This window comes from Cervus elaphus, chromosome 17 (genome assembly GCF_910594005.1).
Source record: "Cervus elaphus chromosome 17, mCerEla1.1, whole genome shotgun sequence".
In the NCBI taxonomy this organism is placed as follows: domain Eukaryota; kingdom Metazoa; phylum Chordata; class Mammalia; order Artiodactyla; family Cervidae; genus Cervus; species Cervus elaphus.
Window position 1 is genome coordinate 11,167,350 of NC_057831.1, and position 20,792 is coordinate 11,188,141.

General features: G+C 40.2%; 1 protein-coding gene across 7 annotated transcripts in view; it reads left to right on the forward strand.

Annotated features, from left to right (window-relative positions):
- Window positions 1-20,792, forward strand: part of LOC122673531 (collagen alpha-1(III) chain-like) — a 237,549-nt gene that overhangs the window by 167,499 nt on the left and 49,258 nt on the right. Inside the window, exon 4 of one of the 7 annotated variants that reach the window (XM_043871418.1) lies at window positions 16,604-16,651. The exons of 5 other annotated variants lie outside the window; for them this stretch is intronic. In XM_043871418.1, the coding sequence (XP_043727353.1) occupies window positions 16,604-16,612 (9 nt within the window). In that variant the 3' untranslated portion in view covers window positions 16,613-16,651. Of the gene's footprint in view, window positions 1-10,815; window positions 10,886-16,603; window positions 16,652-20,792 lie in introns of those variants that run through there. One more of the 7 variants, XM_043871417.1, reaches the window with a different exon arrangement.

Consider the following 20,792-nt stretch of genomic DNA (forward strand, 5'->3'; position numbering starts at 1 on the left):
AGTCTAATTCCATGTAACATCTCCTGCCAGAAAACTTTTTATACTTTTAGGTATTATCTATTTTAGACATTCTTTTATGAAAGCAAAATATTGTTTTTTTCAGGTTATAAATGTTAGCTCAAAGCAACTCTAACACTGTGGTGACTCTAAGCCCCAAGGCATAGTAGTTCCTCCTACTTCATTTTAATGTTAATGCCCATTTCCTGGGCAACCTGTGCCCATAAGCAAAGGTGAAAGGAACAGCAGGATGAAATTGACTTTACAGCTAAGTGACAAAGGAGCTGCAACTCAAGGGAGAAAGACAGTTTTAAATCAAAAATTGAATAGTAAAACTTGTTAGTTGCAAGAAAAATTATATTTAGATAATGTCCATGGACCAAATGTGTAAGGATAACATCTTATATTTAAGATATCAAATATTTTAAAATATAATATCTTAAATTTAATATCTTATATTTAAGGGCTTCCCTGGTGGCTCAGATGATAAAGAATCCATCCGCAATGTGGGAGACCTGGGTTCAATCCCTGGGTTGGGAAGATCCCCTGGAGGAGGGCATGGTAACCCATTCCAGTATTCTTGCCTGAAGAATCCCCATGATTAGAGTCCATGGGGTCACAAAGAGTCAGACACGACTGAGTGATTAAGCACAATGTCCATAGACAAATGTATAAGGATAATATATATATATATATATGTGTGTGTGTGTGTATATATATATATAAAATGTAAAAGCGAAAGTAGCTGGAATGCTCTAGGCCAGAATACAGGAGTGGGTAGCCTTTCCCTTCTCCAGGGGATCTTTCCAGCCCAGGGATAGAACCCAGGTCTCCTGGATTGTAGGCAGATTCTTTACCAGCTGAGCCACAAGGGAAGCCTTATATATATGTATACATTCCAAATCCCTAAAACCTCCTTAGCTTTTCATTCAGTTCAGTTCAGTCGCTCAGTCGTGTCCGACCTTTGCAACCCCATGGACCACAGCACGCCAGGCCTCCCTGTCCATCACCAATTCCCGGAGTATACCCAAACTCATGTCCATTGGGTCGGTGGTGCCATCAAATCATCTCATCCTCTGTTGTCCCCTTCTTCTCCTGCCTTCAGTCTTTCCCAGCATCAGGGTCTTTTCAAATGATTCAGCTCTTCGCATCAGGTGGCCAAAGTATTGGAGTTTCAGCTTCAACATCAGTCCTTCCAATGAATATTCAGGACCGATTTCCTTTAGGATGGACCGGTTAGATCTCCTTGCAGTCCAAGGGACTCTCAAGTCTTTTCCAACACCACAGTTCAAAAGCATCAATTTTTTGGCACTCAGCTTTCTTTATAGTCCACCTCTCACATCCATACATGACTACTGGAAAAACTATAGCCTTGACTAGATGGACCTTTGTTGACAAAGTAATGTCTCTGCTTTTTAATATGCTGTCTAGGTTGGTCATGACTCCTTCCAAGGAGTAAGCGTCTTTTAATTTCATGGCTGCAGTCACCATCTGCAGTGATTTTGGAGCCCCCAAAGTAAAGTCAGCCACTGTTGCCACTGTTTCCCCATCTATTTGCCATGAAGTGATGGTCCCAGATGCCATGATCTTAGTTTTCTGAATGTTGAGATTTAAGCCAACTTTTTCACTCTCCTCTTTCACTTTCATCAAGAGGCTCTTTAGTTCTTCTTCACTTTCTGCCAAAGGGTGGTGTCATCTGTGTATCTGAGATTATTGATATTTCTCCTGGCAATCTTGATTCCAGCTTGTGCTTCCTCCAGCCCAGCATTTCTCATGACGTACTCTGCATATAAGTTAAATAAGCAGGGTGACAATATACAGCCTTGACGTACTCCTTTTCCTATTTGGAACCAGTCTGTTGTTCCATGACCAGTTTTTTTTTTTTTTTTTCCATGACCAGTTCTAACCGTTACTTCCTGATCTGCATACAGATTGCTCAAGAGGAAGATCAGGTGGTCTGGCTTTTCATTATGAACTTTCAAAATGTAATCAACTAATGGTGAAAACTATTCAGCCTAGGTTTAAACTAAATTAACTAGGAATATAAAACAATTTGGAAAATATTTATTTTTAAAATCTGAAAATAATGGAGACTGCTTTTACTTCAAAAATTCCCAATATTTCTAAACATACTTGAACTATTTATACTTTTGTTTTTATTTGAAGAAAATATTGCATTTTATTAATCAGTCAGTTTGTATATCTTATTTGATGTCTCTGAAATTGAGCTTTCACATTTTTATATGAAATTAAACTGTTGGCTTTAGTTAACTTACACACAAGAATTTAAAAACTATATAAAATAACTGATGCATGAGAGCACTGTAAATATTTGATTCTTTATCCATGTAGATAAAGTATATTTTTACCACTGCTCATAAAATTTAGCTTTTTAATACTCTGTTGTTAGTATTTTAAAAAGTGTTTTAGAAAATGTATTAACTGCCTATTTGCTTAATTGATTAATGGATTGAAAATTATATGCCTGGTGAAGCAAAAGTTAATAAGGTTAATATAATAGAAAATTTCTGTGAGAGTTCAGGAATCATATGTCCTAGATTAAAATGAAGGGAACTTATAGTTTTAAGAATTTTCACTTAATGACAACACTTCATTAACTGTAAACTTCCACTGACTAAAATGGAAGTTAAAAAAGGCTTTTATTAGATCTAAAAATACACCGGTTCAATAGTACAACTCTTTACCTCTAACAGAATTTTTGATAGTTGATTATGGCAGCTCTAAGTAGCATATATGTGGCTATTAAGTGCTTGAAATACAGATACTGTGACTGAAGAAGTGAACTTTGAGTTTCATTTAGTTTGTAATTTAAAAAAAAAATAATTGTTTATCCACTTGAAGTTAAAATTTAATTCGTCACATGTATCTTTTATTCACTTTCTCCTAATGGTCACACATTGCAAAATTACAGTACATTGTTACAGGATATTGACATTGATATAGTCAGGATACAGAATATTTAGATTACGTTTGAATACTCTGGCATATAAGATATTTTTGGATGAAGATAAATTTAAATTACAAATTCAACTTCTTGGATGGTCATAGGGTCATTTCAATTCTTCATTTTCATCTTAATTGAATTACGTACTTTGTATTTGAGGAATTGTTCCATTTCGTCTCAGTTATTTATTTTAAATGTAATATCTGATATTTCTATCAGCTGTTGAGGTAAGCGTTGTCAAAACTCCTATTCTCTTTTCAGTTCTATCAGGTTTTTCTCCATGTACTTTAGGCCCTGTTGTTTGCTGCAAACACATATCTTTTTTTCTCTACTTTAAAGCCACCTATGTACTGCTTTTGAAGTGAGAATAAGCAGCATATGGTTGGTCAGGTTAATACGGTTACTCTGCCAATCACTTTTTTTGATCGATACAATTTACATTTAATATCATCATTGATATGTTAGTACTTTTCAAAATTTTGAAATATTTCAATATTTTCTTTCAATTGCAATATTTTCTCTTATTTTATATCTTCTTTTGTTATCACTGTTTCTTGAATGCTGTAAGTTACTTAAACTTTTTATAGTTCATCTTGATCTAGTCATATTATTTTTGATGCATCTATTTAGAATATAAAACAGGAGAAAGAAAATATATAATTATATACATATATGAGTGCCCATGTATGAGAGAGAAAGCAGACAGATGTATAAAATGGTAAAGCAGAGTAGAAAAATGTTAAAAAGTTGTGGATCGGTGTAGAAGATAAAGGAGTTTATTGTACTACTGTTCTTTTTTACAATTTTGAAAATACCCCAAATACAGTTTAATTTTTAAGCACTGAATCAGGCATTTTAAGGATAATTTGAAGCTCAGTGGTTTCTTCTTAGAAACACTTCTAATCCATTAGAATGGAGAAAATATATAATAGTTTTCACTTCTCTACTGTCTTTTAATAGTTATATTTCTATTGTAGGAAGGTGGGGGTGCCCTCCAGGGCCCCAAGAGCAGGCTCTTGTCTAACACTCGGGAAAGAATTGTCCGAGGACACATGTGCCGACAAAGCAAGAGACTTTATTGGAAGTAGGCACCCGGGCAGAGAGCAGTAACATAAGGGGACCCAGGAGAACTGCTCTGCCATGTGGCTCTCAGTCTCCAGTTTTATGGTGATGGGATTAGTTTCCGGGTGGTCTTTGGCCAATCAATCTGACTCAGAGTCCTTCCTGGTGGCGCATGCATCGCTCAGCCAAGATGGATGCTAGCGAGAGGGATTCTGGGAGGTGGATGGACACGTGGCATTTCCTTTTGACCTTTCCTGAACTCTTCTGGTTGGTGGTCGCTGATTAGTCCCATATTCCTTACCAGGACCTCCTGTCATAAAACAACTCATGGAAACCAGGTGGGCGGTTTCAGTCTGTGTGCTTCCCCTAACAACTCCCTGCTGAGAGACTTCATACTCAAGATACTTCTTGGGAATTGGGGTGGAGGTCTCTTTCTTCTGTAACTTCTTCCTGCTGTGCATGGGTGTAGGCTTGCCTAGCAGAGCAGAAGTCTCTTTCTACCTGATCTAAGTTGGGGTGTTCTACATCTGAAACCAGCTTCCACCCTTGTAGTAACATCAATTTGGCTTGGAACTGCTGGAGTCTGCTGGAGATAAACATTGTAAGGAGTTGGAGGATACAGGGGCCAAATAGGAGGCCTAATAAGATAGTTATCACTGGACCCATAACCAGTAGGAGCCAAGAAGGGATGGAAGGAGAACTCCATACATCTGTTGAACTCAAATCCTGGATCTTTGTGGCCTGTTCCAAAAGCCCCTTGATATCTTCTTGGACCTGCCCCGACTGGTTATAATAAAAGCAGCATTCATCCTTTAGATAGAGGCAAGTGCCCCCTTGTCCTGCAGTCAGTAACTCTGGGGCCCAACGATTTTGTAGGACTATTGCAGCTAGGAAGTCTAACTGGGTTTGTAAGTGTTGGAGGGTCCTCGCCATTTTTTCTATGTGTCGGTAGAAAGCTGCTGAAATTTATGTAAAGAAGTTCCCCCCATGGCAGCTCCTGTAAAACCAGTAGTCAGTCCTAATGCCAGGAAAAGAGGGGTAAGTACTACCGCATGATGTATCCTCTGGTGGGTGTATACTGGTAAAGGCAAGGAGGTATTATTCCAGGCCAGATCTATGTGGGGCATGACCTACCCTAGGGAGCAAGTTCCTGACCAAAAAGGTGGTAGGGATAAATAAGCTTCATCCCCACATATGAAATAGACACCATGACTGGGTTTAAGCTGGGCAGCAAAACGGGTTTGCCAAAGAGGAGCAGGATTTCCATCTGCCTTACAACTGAACATGGCATAATGGAACAGGGACAGTCTTTTAGTAGCTGGGAGGAGACTGTCACACCACTTGCTGCAAAACTGGCAGCAGTGAGGGCATTTAGGGATTCAAGTGTTGTGAGGCATCCTGGGTTTTGTCTTCATTTTTTTTGATTTTTGATTTTTGGTTTTGATTTCATTTAGGCTCCCACAATAGGGTTAGGTTTTCAGGGGTGGGTACTCCTACAAGGGAATAACAGGGGTCAGAGTTGTCTGCCTAGTTTAGAAACTAGGATGAATGGGTGTGGTTTTTTGGTGATTTTTGAGACTGGTTAATAGCATACGAGGAGAGCCTCACACTTGGGGATAGGTAGTGTCAGTTCTGCCAGAACTTCTAGTTCCCAGACTTTGGGCTAAATCGTAATACCCTAGAGAAGTTTCTAGATCCCGGTTTTCTCCATCAGTTTCAACAGTGAGGGTTACCCCACATCATGAGTTGTCCAGATTTCCCACTGATGCCCCTGTTAGGGAGTCGCTTTTTAGACAGATAGGGAAGGTCACTTGGGGAATGTTAGTCAAGAGAGAAATTAAGGGCTCAGGTGGGATTGCAGATGTTATCATGGGAGTAAATATAGACAGTTGTTGTTGATACCAAGGCATGAAGTTTTCCCCCCCCCTTTTTCCCAAAAGGCCATACTGTGACCAGATGGGGTGCACTGGGTGACAGCATGTGGATGGGCTGGAAGGGTGGGCCACTGATACCCTGGGATAGGTTAGACATACCCCCAACTTCTGCCATTAATGCAGATCCAGCAAGGGCTGGTTAGGCTGAATCAAGAAGCAGTGTGGTTTGCAAGCATATATGCATCGTTCAGGGAGAGATTAATAGCCATACAGGGAGACATGATTAGGAAGAGGAGGAACATCATAGGATGCATTTTACTTATCTGAGGGAGATTTGATGGGGCTCCACCTGAACAAGAGTCTGAGGTCTTCAATAGGTTCACAGAAATAGTTGTCCTCTGGTTTTGGAGTCTCAGTCCCCGTCTCCCCCTCCTGTAGCCCATAGAGTTTTATTCTAGAATTGTGGACCCAGGCAGATAGACCCTTCATTTTTACAGCAGTTGAGGTTACTAGGACAACCTTATATGGCCCTGTCCATTTCTCAGACAGCTGGCTTGGACTCCCTTTTTCTTGCTAGGTCTTTACTAATACTTGGTCCCCCGACTCTACTTGGGGATTTTTCAAGCCTTCCTGTGGTCTAGGGAGGATCTGTTCTCCACATTGTTGGAATTCTTGTTGAAACCTTCCCAGGTCAATTATATGTTTTAGGAGTGTATTCGTGTCCTCATCAAAAAACAAATCAGAAGTTAAGAATGTACGTCCATACATCATTTCATAAAGGTTTAATAACAGTGGCCACGTGGGAGCTGCCCGTACCCTCATGAGGGCTATGGGTAGCATATGGATCCACTTATTATGTGTTTCTTGACATAGTTTGGCCAGAACCCTTTTAAGAGTCTGGTTGACTCTCTCTACCTTTCCTGAGGCTTGAGGCTGCCAGGATGAGTGGAGGCTGTATTTGATTCTTAAGCATGTGGCCAGGTTCTGGGATATTGTGGCTGTAAATGAGGGCCCATTGTCACTCTGGTGATCAAGGCAGCCCAAACCTAGGTACCATCTCCTTCAGCGGAGCTTTACAGACTTCTGTAGCTTTTTCTCTCCTATTAAGGAATGCTTCAATCCATCCTGTGAACGTGTCAATAAAGACTAGCAAATAAGAAAACCCTTGGGTCTTTGGCATGGCTGTAAAATCCACCTGTCATTCTTCTCCTGGGTATGATCCTTGGACAGGCTTAATTAGAGAAGGTGGCAAGGGTCTGGTTTTGGGATTATTTCTTAGACAGGTATCACAATTCTGTGTGATCTAACAACCTTAGCCAACTGGGGATGGTAGAGAATAGGCTTGAGCAAGGTTTTCAGATTATCTCTTCCAAAATGGGTACTTTTATGTAAGGATATAGTAATTTTCCAAACCTGAGAGTCAGGGAGTGTTATTTGGGGCTGATCAGTCTGAAACCACCCATGTGACCCAATCTCCCAGCCTTGTTCAGCATATTGGGAATGTTCCTCTGGGGTATAATCTGGAGTCAGGGTTTCCTTGGGGAAAGGGGGGCAGATAGCAGTGACAGGGTTAGCTCCCCTAGCAGCTCCTTTTGCCTTCTGATCAGCTTTCCTATTTCCCTGGGCCTCCTCTTCTTGCCCCTTTTGGTGACCCTTGCAGTGGATGACAGCTAATTTAGCAGGAAGTTTGACTGCCTCCAGGAGGCTGAGATGAGCTCTTTGTGTTTAAAAGGAGAGCTTTGAGCACTGAGCATCCCTCTTTCCTTCCAAATTGCTGCATGGGCATGCAGGATGAAGAAAGCATACTTAGAGTTCATATATGCATTAATCCTCTTTCCTTCCTCTAATTCCAAAGCTCTTGTCAGGGCAAAAAGTTCAGCTTTCTGGGCTGAGGTGTCTGAGGAAAGAGACCCACTTTCCTTAGTTTCTTCTAGGCTCACTACAGCATACCCTGCTTTCTTCTCTCCTTTTTCTGCAAAACTACTGCCATCTGTGTACTATTCTTCCTCTGGGTCAGATAAAGGTGTCTCTGATAGGTCCAGGCGAGAATAAGTATAACTCATCTATGATGTGCATGCATTGGTGATCTAAAGTGTAAGTAGGGGGATCTGGCCATTAGGTGGCTGGATTTAAAGTCAGACAGACCCTCAACTTTATTTCTGGAGTGTCAAGGAGGAGGGCTTGGTATTGGATGATGCTTCCCCCTGTCATCCACCTCTCCCCTTTAGTTTCCAAGACTTCTTGCAGCTGGTGAGGCATATATACTGTGGTGGCTGACCCAGGCTAGGCTTAGATGCCTCTTTAACCATAAGAGTGGTGGCCGCTACTGCCCGGAGGCAAGTGGGCCACCCTCTGGCCACCTCATCTAGTTGTTTTGAGAGGTAATTCAGGGGTTGTAATACACGCCCCATCATTTGTCCTAGCATCCCAAGAGCAGTTCCTGTCCTTTAAGAAACATAAACCCTGAAAGGCTTTTCCAGGTTTGGGAGACCTAAAGCTGGGGCTGTAGTGATAGACTCTTTTAGGGCATTAAAGGCAACCTTGCAGGTCTCATCCCAGTCAAGTGGCTCTTCCTCTTTACCCCTTAACTTTTCATATAGGGGTTGGGTCAGATTGCCATAATTAGGAATCCAGATCCTGCAAAATCCAATCATTCTTAAAAATCCCCTAAGCTGTTTTTTTGTTTGGGGGTACAGGGTGTTTAAGATAAGGGATTTCCTCTGGGAGTTGAGCATTCTTTTTCCTTCCATAATTATAAATCCAAGGTATTTTACTTGGGTTAAGCTAATCTGAGCTTTCTTGGGCGATACTTGATGACCCTTTCCATACAGGAAATTTAGAGTTTTAATAGTATCCATTTGAGAGCTGGTAAAATCTGGACTAGCTTTGAGCAAGTCATCCACATACTGTATTAGATTACTGTTTGTTAAAGTTAATTCCCTTAGTTCTTGCCCCAAGGAAGTCCCAAAAATATGAGGGCTGTCCCTAAACCCTTGTGGTAAGTAGAGTCCAGCAAACTCATATGGTCTGCCTTGTTCCCAGGTCCCACCACTCAAAGGCAAAGAGTTTGTGGGATTCAGGATGGAGAGGAATGCAAAAGAAAGCATCCTTATGGTCCAAGACTGAGAAGTCCTTAGCATTTCCTGGGACTTGGGTATAGTAGGGTATACGGGTTTGGGACTATAGGGTGGATGGGAACCACAGCTCCATCAACAGCTCTTAGATCCTGGATGAATTGATAAGATCCATCTGGTTTTTTAACAGACAAGATTGGAGTATTGCAGGGAGACTCACAGGTGATTAGAATTCCAGTATCTTGGTATTTGTTAACTAATGGTCTAAGGCCCTCAAGTGCTTCTGATTTTAATGGATATTGCCTTTTCCAGGGGTAGGGAGCATTTGACCTCAGAAGAATCTTCACTGGTGGAACATTTATGGCTAGACCAGGGCTTGAGACATCTCATGCCTGGGGACTGACCTCATCTAAGAAAGGGATGGATTCCTCCTTTTCTACATCTGACTGCAAATATTCAGACACTAGGAAAAAGAAATTATCGACTTCTAGCTGTCCCCAAGTCATTCTGGTCTGGAGGTGGCAAAGAAGGTCTTTCCCCACTAGGGGAGCAGGGCAACCAGGGATGTATAATAGGTGGGCTCCTTGTCAATTGCCCACCTTACAATGGAGGGGCTTAGTAACATTTCGGCTTTGGGGTTTTCCATCTACCCCATCACCATTTTAGTCTGGGAGTCTAAAGGTCCTAATTGGAAAGGAAGAACAGAGAGGGCAGCCCCCATGACTAAAAGAAAGTTCACATCTTTTCCTTCTAATTGTAGAGTCACCCAGTGGTCGAGAGGAGTGATCTGGATCTCACCAATCTCGGGGGTTTCTCCAGCCGCTGGACACTGTCAGTCCTGGTCGCCCAGGACTGACTCAGAGGGAGCAGGTGTAGGGGTCTCCATATGCCTTCCCTTAGGGTGATATGGACATTCCCTTTTCCAAAGCGCATCCTCGCTGCAGTAGGCACACTGGGTGCATCTCAGCCGCGATGGATTTTTAAGATCCTTTTTGCTTCATTGCTCTCCCCATGATGCTCACATAGTGGCGGGATGAATCAAGGCCAGGATTTTAGCCTGTTGTTGGGCCAAGGCCTGGGTCTGCCTCTTTATTCTCCCATCTTTCAGGCTTCCTTTTGATCCCTTTTGGCTTCCTCCTCCTGGTCCCTGTTCAAAAGCACCCAATTTGCCTCCTCCACCAGATCGGAGATTGGGGTCTCTGGTCCTTTTCCTAGGTTTTGTAATTTCCTCCTTATGCCTGGGTTATGAAGGAATGGGTCAACAGGGCACTTCCTTCCATACTTTTTAGATCTGCCTGGGTAAAGTTTTTAAAGGCCTCTGTGAGTCTTCCCAAAAAAAGAGCTGAATTTTCATTCTATCCCTTTGTAACCTCTTTTATCTTATTATAATTAACGACTTTTTGGACACCTCAGGTCATTCCCTGTAGTAGGCAAATAGTGAGGTGTCTTAAGGATTCCTTTCCTGCCCTTGTATTTGGATCCCAGTCTGGCTCTATAGAGGGGATTGCCTCTTCAGCAGGGGCCAGACTGACATTCACCCACTGTCTTTCAACAGCCACTTTTCTAGCCTGATCTAGGGTTCTAGCCTTTTCTTCATCATACCAGGTGAGGATGACCATTATATCCCTCCAAGTGAGGGAGAAGCTAAGGCTAAGACTCTCAAATTTATCCCTAAATTTTTGGGGGTTCTTAGCAGCAGCAGCAGAATATGAACCCAATTGCTCCCTACATTGGGTAATGTCTTACATAGACATAGAACATGAACACACATAGTTACCCCATCCCTATTGGGTACTTCTCTTAAGGAGCAGATTTTGTCTGAGGATGACCTTTCCTTCTGCAGAGGACAAAGCCTACTTCCTGATTATAACCCCATGGGGGAAGGGACATGTGGAGGAGGAGCAGAGGCCATTGTAAGTGACTTCCCATCAGATCCCATGACTTTGGAGGAGGAGCAGAAGCGATTGTGACTTCCCTTCAGATCCCATGACTTCCGGGCCTAGCCTCATGACTTCCAGGTGTGTCTGAACTTCCTTTCCCTGTGACCTCTCTGCTAGAGTGGAGGGGGGTCAAGGGGATCTTCTGTTTCAGACCTTGCCAAAAGGACTTTAAAGAGCATTTATCAAAATTTTCAAGCTTATATTTTCTCTTTTTTTCGGAATCCTGGTAGAGGGCCATAAAGGCCTGGGCATAGGGAACCTCCTTGTATTTACCCTCGCGTTTACAGTATAGACTGGGCTGTAAAATGGTGTTGAATCCAAGTGATCCTGACTGGGGTAACTTTTCCCCTCCTCCCAGGGAGTAAGTAGGCCAGTATCGAGTACAGTATTTGAGAAGATTTTTCTTCTTTAGCCCTTCCAATTGGTGTCTCTCCTAGTGGGCCAAAAGACAACCCAGCGGGGTGTCTAAGGGGAAGCTAGGCTTATTTCCCATTTTAACGGTGGTGTAGTTTATATTTCGTTCCCAGGGGACCAGTACTGGGGTGGATGCTCCTATATCTGACTTTAGAGAGATTGTAAGCTCTGTCTTGTTCCCAAATTGCTTGATTGTGTATGTGCCAAAGGAAATGTTCAGTAGTAAGCACAATCAACGGGGCTGTAGGACTGGTCCTGAAAGGTAAATTAACCCCTAAGCATATGTGTAGGGTGTTAATTTTTACCCAAGATCAGGTATGACTATACTAAACCCCGTCAATCACTTCCACGTGGAAGCACTCAGCCAAATGTTCAATTAAATGGCTGAATTTATAGAAACAGGGCACCTGATGGAGGGCTTCTAACGCCCAATTATCTCCCCAAGAACAGAAAGCACAATTGATGGGGAGCAGAGAGCATAGCCTCTCAGAAAATCTCTTACAAAGACCCAGAACTTCTGGTCCAAGTATCGACAGACAGAGTGAAGGGAAATACCTTGGGTCTTCAAAGAGAGAAAAAGAGGCCAGGTTGAGAGAGAAGGGGTGGGCAGAGACAAGTGGTCTAAGAGTCGGGGAGAGAAAGAGAAAAACGGGTGGCCTTAAAGACATCTCCTGCCACCTGCAGATACCCAGGCATTACAGGACTTTTCCCTGGGCCTCCAGAGAAGGGAGAACTGAAACTCAGCCCTACCAGAACCAAAATTCAAGTTCTCTGCCAAGAGGAGGTGATCAGTCTCCAATCCTCAGCTCAGGCTGAGACCCTTTGACCAGATTCCTGCATCCAGGAACAGGGGATGGGAAAAACTAGGATTGGATAGGTTGAAAAGAGGGGTGAGATAAAAAGGGTCAACAAAATTCTCTTGTTCCTTAACTGGTCAGGGCACACTGGCCAGACTAGGGAAAAATGGGTCCTAGTTGCAGCAGCTCGGTCAGATCCGTCAGCAGATAAGCTGGTCTTGGAGTACCTCAAGCAGTCTGGATGTCAGCCCCACTAAAAATGGTGGGGGGTCCCTTCGTTGTCACCAATTGTTGTAGGAAGGGGGACCTCCTCCAGGACCTCAAGAGCAGGCTCTTGTCTGACACTCAGAAAAGAACTGTCCGAGGAGACACGTGCTGGCAAAGCAAGAGACTTTATTAGAAGTAGGCACCTGGGCGGAGAGCAGCAGGGTAAGATAGCCCAGGAGAATTGCTCTGCCAGGTAGCTCCCAGTCTCCAGTTTTATGGTGATGGGATTAGTTTCCAGGTTGTCTCTGCCCAATCATTCTGACTCAGAGTCCTTCCTGGTGGTGCATGCACTGCTCAGCCAAGATAGATGCTAGAGAGGGATTCTGGGAGGTGGACAGACAGGCAGTATCTCCTTTTGATCTTTCCCGAACTCTTTCAGTTAGTGGTGGCTTATTAGTTCCATATTCCTTACCAGGACCTTCTGTTGTAAAACAACTCATGAAAATAGTTACTAGAGAGCATGGCCAGGTGGGTGGTTTCAGTCAGTGCGCTTCCCCTAACATTTCTACTGATGGTAATGCGTTATGCTGTATAGAAATCATGATTTATGACCATGAAATTCTTAATTTAAACTTATAGTACCTGAATTTCATAAAAATATGTTTAAAAACAAAATACATTGTCTTTTGCAGGAAGTTTAACATGTTATAATTCACATTAAAATTATATTTTCTAATAAGCAAAAATATATTATTTACAACTCAGAAAATAGATTCATCTTATTTTCCTATATATATTTAAAGTGCAGGGTAAGGAATAGTATAGTATTTAATATATAGAAAGTGACTCCTGTTTAAATAAAAGAATTAAACTTTTGCTTCACTTATAAGTAAAAAATGCCATTGATTTTCTTACATATATATATATATATATATATATATATATATATATATATATATATAGAGAGAGAGAGAGAGAGAGAGAGAGAGATGATATTTGTGTATTATAAATTTTAATGCATAATTTGTTTTTTTTGTCTAAAATTATATAAACATTACAGATCTGTATGTCACTCACAGCTTCATTAAAATTCAGATAAAGAATTATCAGTATCCTTCATGGCAAATTGCAAGATTTCACTCTTTTATATGGTGAGTGATATTTTATTATATATATATATATATATACTGCATCATCTTTTAGCCATTCATGCATTTTTAACACACCAACTTTTTTTAATGTTTTTCACATATTTTACATCTGTTGTATGAATCCTTTAACTACTTATCATGAATATAGATGATTTTACTACTTTCTCCTTTTAAACCTTCCTGCTAGCTTTATACATGGTTGATTTACAACCTTTAGCACATCTTTGCCATTGAGATTTTCCCTTTAGTCATTTTCATATTTCTAGTCGTGGTCTTTTCTGCTTAGAGAATTCCTTTTGTCATTTCCTATAAAGCTGGTGTTGTCATGCTTGAGTCTTAGTTTTCACTTTTCTGTAAAAATTTGTTTTCTGATTCAAATCTGAATGAAAGCTTTGCTGGGTAGCATATTCGTGGTTGTATGTTTTTCCTTCCTTTCTTCACTTTAAATATATGATACCACTGCCTTCTGTAGAATTCTCCTGCAAAGTCAATCTATGGGAGTTCCCCTGTATGCTTTTCCCTTGCCACTTTTAATACTCTTTTTTTTTTCCCCTCCCATTTTTAACTATAGTGTGAACCTGTTTGGGTTTATTTGGTTTTCTGGAATTAGGTGTCTGTTTCCTTTCCCAGTTTAGGAAAATTTTCAGTTATTATAGCTTCAAATAAGTTCTAAGACCCATAGAATTGACTGATAGTACAATAATTCCCCTATGCATGAATGAGTTCTGTTCCAATTTAAGTCCAAGGAAGTTAGCCTGGGTACCCAACTGATCCAATCAGCTATATAGTACTGTGCTGTAGTAGGTTTACAATACTTTTCACACAAATAATACATTAAAAAACATGAAAAATAAAACATTCTTACAGTACATTATCTTGTGTCTTATATTGCACACTATCAGTACAATAGCTGGCATACAGGCCCTGGCATCAAGTGAACAGGTAAGAAGAGTTACTGACTGGAGGGGAGAGAGGAGGTGGGTGATGGTAAAGCTGAAGGATCATCATCTATAGGAGATGGAGGGCAAGCTGCAATTTCATTCACGCCTGACTTTGACAGAATGCACATTCACATCTTTGAAAGTTTTCAACTTGAAGGTTCGTATGTAGGAGATGGACTGAACACTTCACATTGTCTTAGAGTAGGTTTTGGATGTGTGAGAATTTGCAAGTGTCCTTGAAGAGCTGAGCCCCATTTCCTACTGCCCTCTAGTTCTCCCGCACATGACCACAGGTGACCTCCAAAGCCAAGTATTCTAGGGGTGCGTCTTGGTCCACGACCCTTGGGCTGGGGAGCCTGAAATGGGGATTGGCTCATTTGCTCCTTGAGGAGAACTTCTGCAATTGTATCTTCCCATTTCTGTGTCACCTACCTGGGGATGTGGATCTTGACTATACCAGATCTCTGCTGCTTCTCCTCCCTGTTTCATTGTAGTTCCTTTTTTAGTTCTGGAAAAGCTTTTCTATTCACCTTCATGTTGTTCTCATAGTTAGTTGCTCTATAAATCACTATAATTTTAGAGTGCCCATGGGAGCAGGAGGTGAACTTACGGTCTTCCCATTTTGTCAGCTTGGCCACATTTAATCTGAAATAATTTGCTATAAAGTGTCTTTGGCCATCTAATATATAAGTGATTAGAGAACCAAAAGAAGGCAGCTAGAGTGAAATTAGCTTGCTTGTACCCAAATGGCTACATCAAAGTCATGAGAAGTTGTATCTTTTCCTGTAGCATTTATGCAGTCAGTGAGCAATCCCACTGGCACAAGGGCCAAGTATAAGAACAGTTAAGGCAGCCCAGTGCTTCTGATGCAAGCGTGGACCCCCATGGACAGCTGTGTTCTGAGGATGCTGCTGTGCTTCCTGCCCCACCTACTATAAGCTTGATACTGTTGTCCAGTCTGGCATTTAAAGTTACTTAAAGCGTTTATGACTCTCCCATCCACTCAGCATAGAAATTCATTTTCTTTTGTCTGATTTACTGTGGTATTTTTATTTTTTTTTATTTTTTATTTTTTATTTTTGTTCTTATGTTCTGTTCAACTTTAATTGGGTATTTTTTTTTTCATTTTGAAAATTTTTTTTTTTATTTTTATTATTATTTTTTTAATTTTTATTTATTTATTTATTTATTCATTTTTTGTCATACATTGATATGAATCAGCCATAGATTTACACGTATTCCCCATCCCGGGCCCCCTCCCACCTCCCTCTCCACCCAATTCCTCTGGGTCTTCCCAGTGCACCAAGCCCGAGCACTTGTCTCATGCATCCCACCTGGGCTGGTGATCTGTTTCACCATAAACAGTATACATGCTGTTCTTTTGAAATATCCCACCCTCACATTCTCCCACAGAGTTCAAAAGTCTGTTCTGTATTTCTGTGTCTCTTTTTCCGTTTTGCATATAGGGTTATCGTTACCATCTTTCTAAATTCCATATATATGTGTTAGTATGCTGTAATGTTCTTTATCTTTCTGGCTTACTTCACTCTGTATAATGGGCTCCAGTTTCATCCATCTCATTAGGACTGGTTCAAATGAATTCTTTTTAACGGCTGAGTAATATTCCATGGTGTATATGTACCACAGCTTCCTTATCCATTCATCTGCTGATGGGCATCTAGGTTGCTTCCGTGTCCTGGCTATTATAAACAGTGCTGCGATGAACATTGGGGTGCACGTGTCTCTTTCAGATCTGGTTTCCTCAGTGTGTATGCCCAGAAGTGGGATTGCTGGGTCATATGGCAGTTCTATTTCCAGTTTTTTAAGAAATCTCCACACTGTTTTCCATAGCGGCTGTACTAGTTTGCATTCCCACCAACAGTGTAAGAGGGTTCCCTTTTCTCCACACCCTCTCCAGCATTTATTGCCTGTAGACTTTTGGATAGCAGCCATCCTGACTGGCATGTAATGGTACCTCATTGTGGTTTTGATTTGCATTTCTCTAATAATGAGTGATGTTGAGCATCTTTTCATGTGTTTGTTAGCCATCTGTATCTCTTCTTTGGAGAAATGTCTGTTTAGTTCTTTGGCCCATGTTTTGATTGGGTCATTTATTTTTCTGGAATTGAGCTGCAGGAGTTGCTTGTATATTTTTGAGATTAATCCTTTGTCTGTTTGCAGATGACATGATCCTCTACATAGAAAACCCTAAAGACTCTACCAGAAAATTACTAGAGCTAATCAATGAATATAGTAAAGTTGCAGGATATAAAATTAACACACAGAAATCCCTTGCATTCCTATATACTAACAATGAAAAAACAGAAAGAGAAATTAAAGAAACAATACCATTCACCATTGCAACAAAAAGAATAAAATACTTAGGAGTATATCTACCTAAAGAAACAAAAGACCTATACATAGAAAACTATAAAACACTGATGAAAGAAATCAAAGAGGACACAAACAGATGGAGAAACATACCGTGTTCATGGATTGGAAGAATCAATATGGTCAAAATGGCTATTCTACCTAAAGCAATCTATAGATTCAATGCAATCCCTATCAAGTTACCAACGGTATTTTTCACAGAACTAGACGAAAGAATTTCACAATTTGTATGGAAATACAAAAAACCTCGAGTAGCCAAAGTAATCTTGAGAAAGAAGAATGGAACTGGAGGAATCAACCTGCCTGACTTCAGACTCTACTACAAAGCCACAGTCATCAAGACAGTATGGTACTGGCACAAAGACAGAAATATAGATCAATGGAACAGAATAGAAAGCCCAGAGATAAATCCACGGACCTATGGACACCTTATCTTTGACAAAGGAGGCAAGGATATACAATGGAAAAAAGACAACCTCTTTAACAAGTGGTGCTGGGATAACTGGTCAACCACTTGTAAAAGAATGAAACTAGAACACTTTCTAACACCATACACAAAAATAAACTCAAAATGGATTAAAGATCTAAATGTAAGACCAGAAACTATAAAACTCCTAGAGGAGAACATAGGCAAAACACTCTCCGACATAAATCACAGCAAGATCCTCTATGACCCACCTCCCAGAATATTGGAAATAAAAGCAAAACTAAACAAATGGGACCTAATGAAACTTAAAAGCTTTTGCACTACAAAGGAAACTATAAGTAAGGTGAAAAGACAGCCCTCAGATTGGGAGAAAATAATAGCAAATACTGTGGTATTTTTAGGAATGGTCTCCCTGATCTGTGTTGATGGATTTCAATTATACCTTAATTATTACTAGGGTTATGTCTATGACTGTACTACCTTGAATGTGCCTGAGCTTGCCTTGAATGTGCCTAATCTTGTATGTTATTACTAAGATTTAATGCTATTTTGAAAATGTGTTATTCTGATTATACCTCACCATTTAAGCATATATAATTTTATATTTTTGTATAGCCACCTATTCTCCCCACTCATATTTAAACACTCTGCCTCTTTGTCGCTCCCTATGACCTTCTCTCTCAGTCACATTATCTTTCCCCACCTCACCCCTTTTCCTTAGTTCTGTCTCTCTTTCCCCTTATTGTTTCTTAGGTAAGCCATTGTAGAATTAGCTAGTTTGTGAAATCCTCGATAATCTTTCTAACGAAGTGTCATTTTCTTTAAAAAGTTAAGTGCATATGGAATTTAGTTAAATATATGGAATTTAGAAAGATGGTAACGATGACCCTATATGTGAGACAGCAAAAGAGACACAGATGTAAACAACAGTTTTTTGGACTATGAAGTCTTTCGGAAAGTGAAGTCACTCAGTCGTGTCCGACTCTTTGCGACCCCATGGACTGCAGCCTACCAGGCTCCCCCCACTCCTGGAATTCTCCAGGCAAGAGTACTGGAGTGGGTAGCCATTTCCTTCTCCAGGGGATCTTCCCAACTCAGGGATTGAACCCAGGTCTCCCGCATTCCAGGCAGATGCTTTAACCTCTGAGCAACCAGGGAAGCGCTGCTGCTGCTGCTAAGTCGCTTCAGTCGTGACCGACTTCTGTGCGACCCCATCGACGGCAGCCCACCAGGCTCCCCCCACTCCTGGAATTCTCCAGGCAAGAACACTGGAGTGGGTTGCCATTTCCTTCTCCAATGCATAAAAGTGAAAAGTGAAAGTGAAGTCACTCAGTAGTGTCTGACTCTTCGCAACCCCATGGACTGCAGCCTACCAGGCTCCTCCATCCATGGGATTTTCCAGGAGAGAGTACTGGAGTGGGGTGCCAAGCCCTAAGTATAAGGAGTTTAGAAAGATGGTAACAATGACCCTATATGCGAGACAGCAAAAGAGACACAGATGTAAAGAATAGTCTTTTAGACTCTGTGGGAGAAGGCCAAGGTGGGATGATTTGAGAATAGCATTGAAATATGTATATTATCATATGTGAAACAGATCGCCAGTCCAGGTTCGATGCATGAGACAAGTGCTCAGGGCTGGTGCACTGGGACGACCCAGAGGGATGGGATGGGGAAGGAGGAGGGGAGGGGGCTTCAGGATGGGGAACACATGTACATCCATGGCTGATTCATGTCAGTGTATGGCAAAACCACTACAATATTGTAAAGTAACTAGCCTCCAATTAAAATAATTAATTTTTTAAAAAGTATATGTCCATTATATGACCAAACCACTAGTTCTTAGGTATTTAACCAAGAAATTAGAAAGTGCATGTCCATACACAAACTCATATAAATTTTCATAATACCTGTTTTCTATCAGAAAGTAGAGCTGCCTTACCTGTTAATTGGTATGTGAATGAATAAACAAACTGTGATATATCCATACCATTAGATACTACTAAGCAGTAAAAAGCAATGAAATCTTGATACAGACTATGACATGGGACACAGATGATTCTCAAAATCATTCTGCTGAAGGAAATAGGTAAGACACTCTTATTCTGTTTACATAAATCCTAGAACATGAAAACTAGTATGACAGAAAGGAGATCAGTTGTCTGTGGGAATAGTGTGAGGAGGAGGGCAGGAGGGAGGGATTAAAAATGGAACAAGGACATATTTGAGCATGGGGCATATGCTAATAAGCCTTGATATAATTACATATACATGAAGCCATCATCACAGTCAGTATATACTTTAAACATAGATTATATCACTGAAACTATAAAGAAATAAATCTCTAGTTATGGTAGATTGAAAACAAAGTCTTAAAGAAATAGGATGAATTTTGCTTAACTGCATTGGTACTGTAGCACTAGCTCACAATAATCAAATGAAAAGAGTAAAGAAGAGCATTAGAACATAGAAAAAAGAAAAGTGGGAAATTACAGGACAAATGTGAGCTATATTAGAAAGAAACATGGTTTTTGAAGTGGGTTTGAAATGAATTTTTATTAAAAATGTAAGAACATAGTCTACATTTTCATATGACCTTCAGTGTTCTTTGAAAATCTTGCAGAAGAAAATTAAAAAGAATTCTTTATAATATAATGACTTTCTTAATGAAAATGTGTTTGCCCATGATTAAAATTCTTTATAGTTTTTTTTTTCTACTTTGTTGATTTTCTCCTTGCTAACTGCTATCAATTCATTTTGGTCTGCAGTTAAAAACTTTATCAAATGGTAGTGGCATAGCAATTTAATTTAAAAAAAAATAGTACCAACTTTAAAAAAATGAGTTACATTTTTATAAGTGTAAAGTATGAAATTACTTATGTCTGAAAGTAATTTAATAGAAGTAGATTAGAAAATAAAGTCATTAATACATGCCAAATACCTGACTTTGTTGCCTATGGAACACTGCACTCCACAGAGGTGATTCATTAGAAATACTGTGTCATTTAATATATTCTTTAATATGTTAAACCTGATTCAAAATAAGATCTTCAAATCATAAAAAATTAAGATTATTTCATGTTAAAGTGAAATTTATATTTAATATAGAGAGATTTTATAGAAAAAAATCTTTGAATTTGGGCTCTACATCTTTGTGTTCAAATACTGGCTATGTTTCTCTGCCTTGTTACTCAGACTTGGGCAATTTACCTAATTCTTCTGTTGAACATATTTTATTGAAGTATAGAGAATTTACAATGTGGTGTTAGTTTCTGGTATACAGCAAAGTGATTCCGTTCATATATATTCTTTTTCATTATGGTATACTATAGGATATTAAATATATTTCCATGTGCTATACAGTACGACCTTGTTTATCTTATATATACTAGTTTGCATCTGCTAATCCCAAACTCCTAATTTTCCCCTTCCCCACCGCCTTTCCCATTTGATCACCATAAGCTAGTTTTCTGTTTTTGTGAATCTCTGTTTCATAAGCCCATTTTTGTCATATTTTAGATCCCACATATATGTGATATTACATGGCATTTGTCT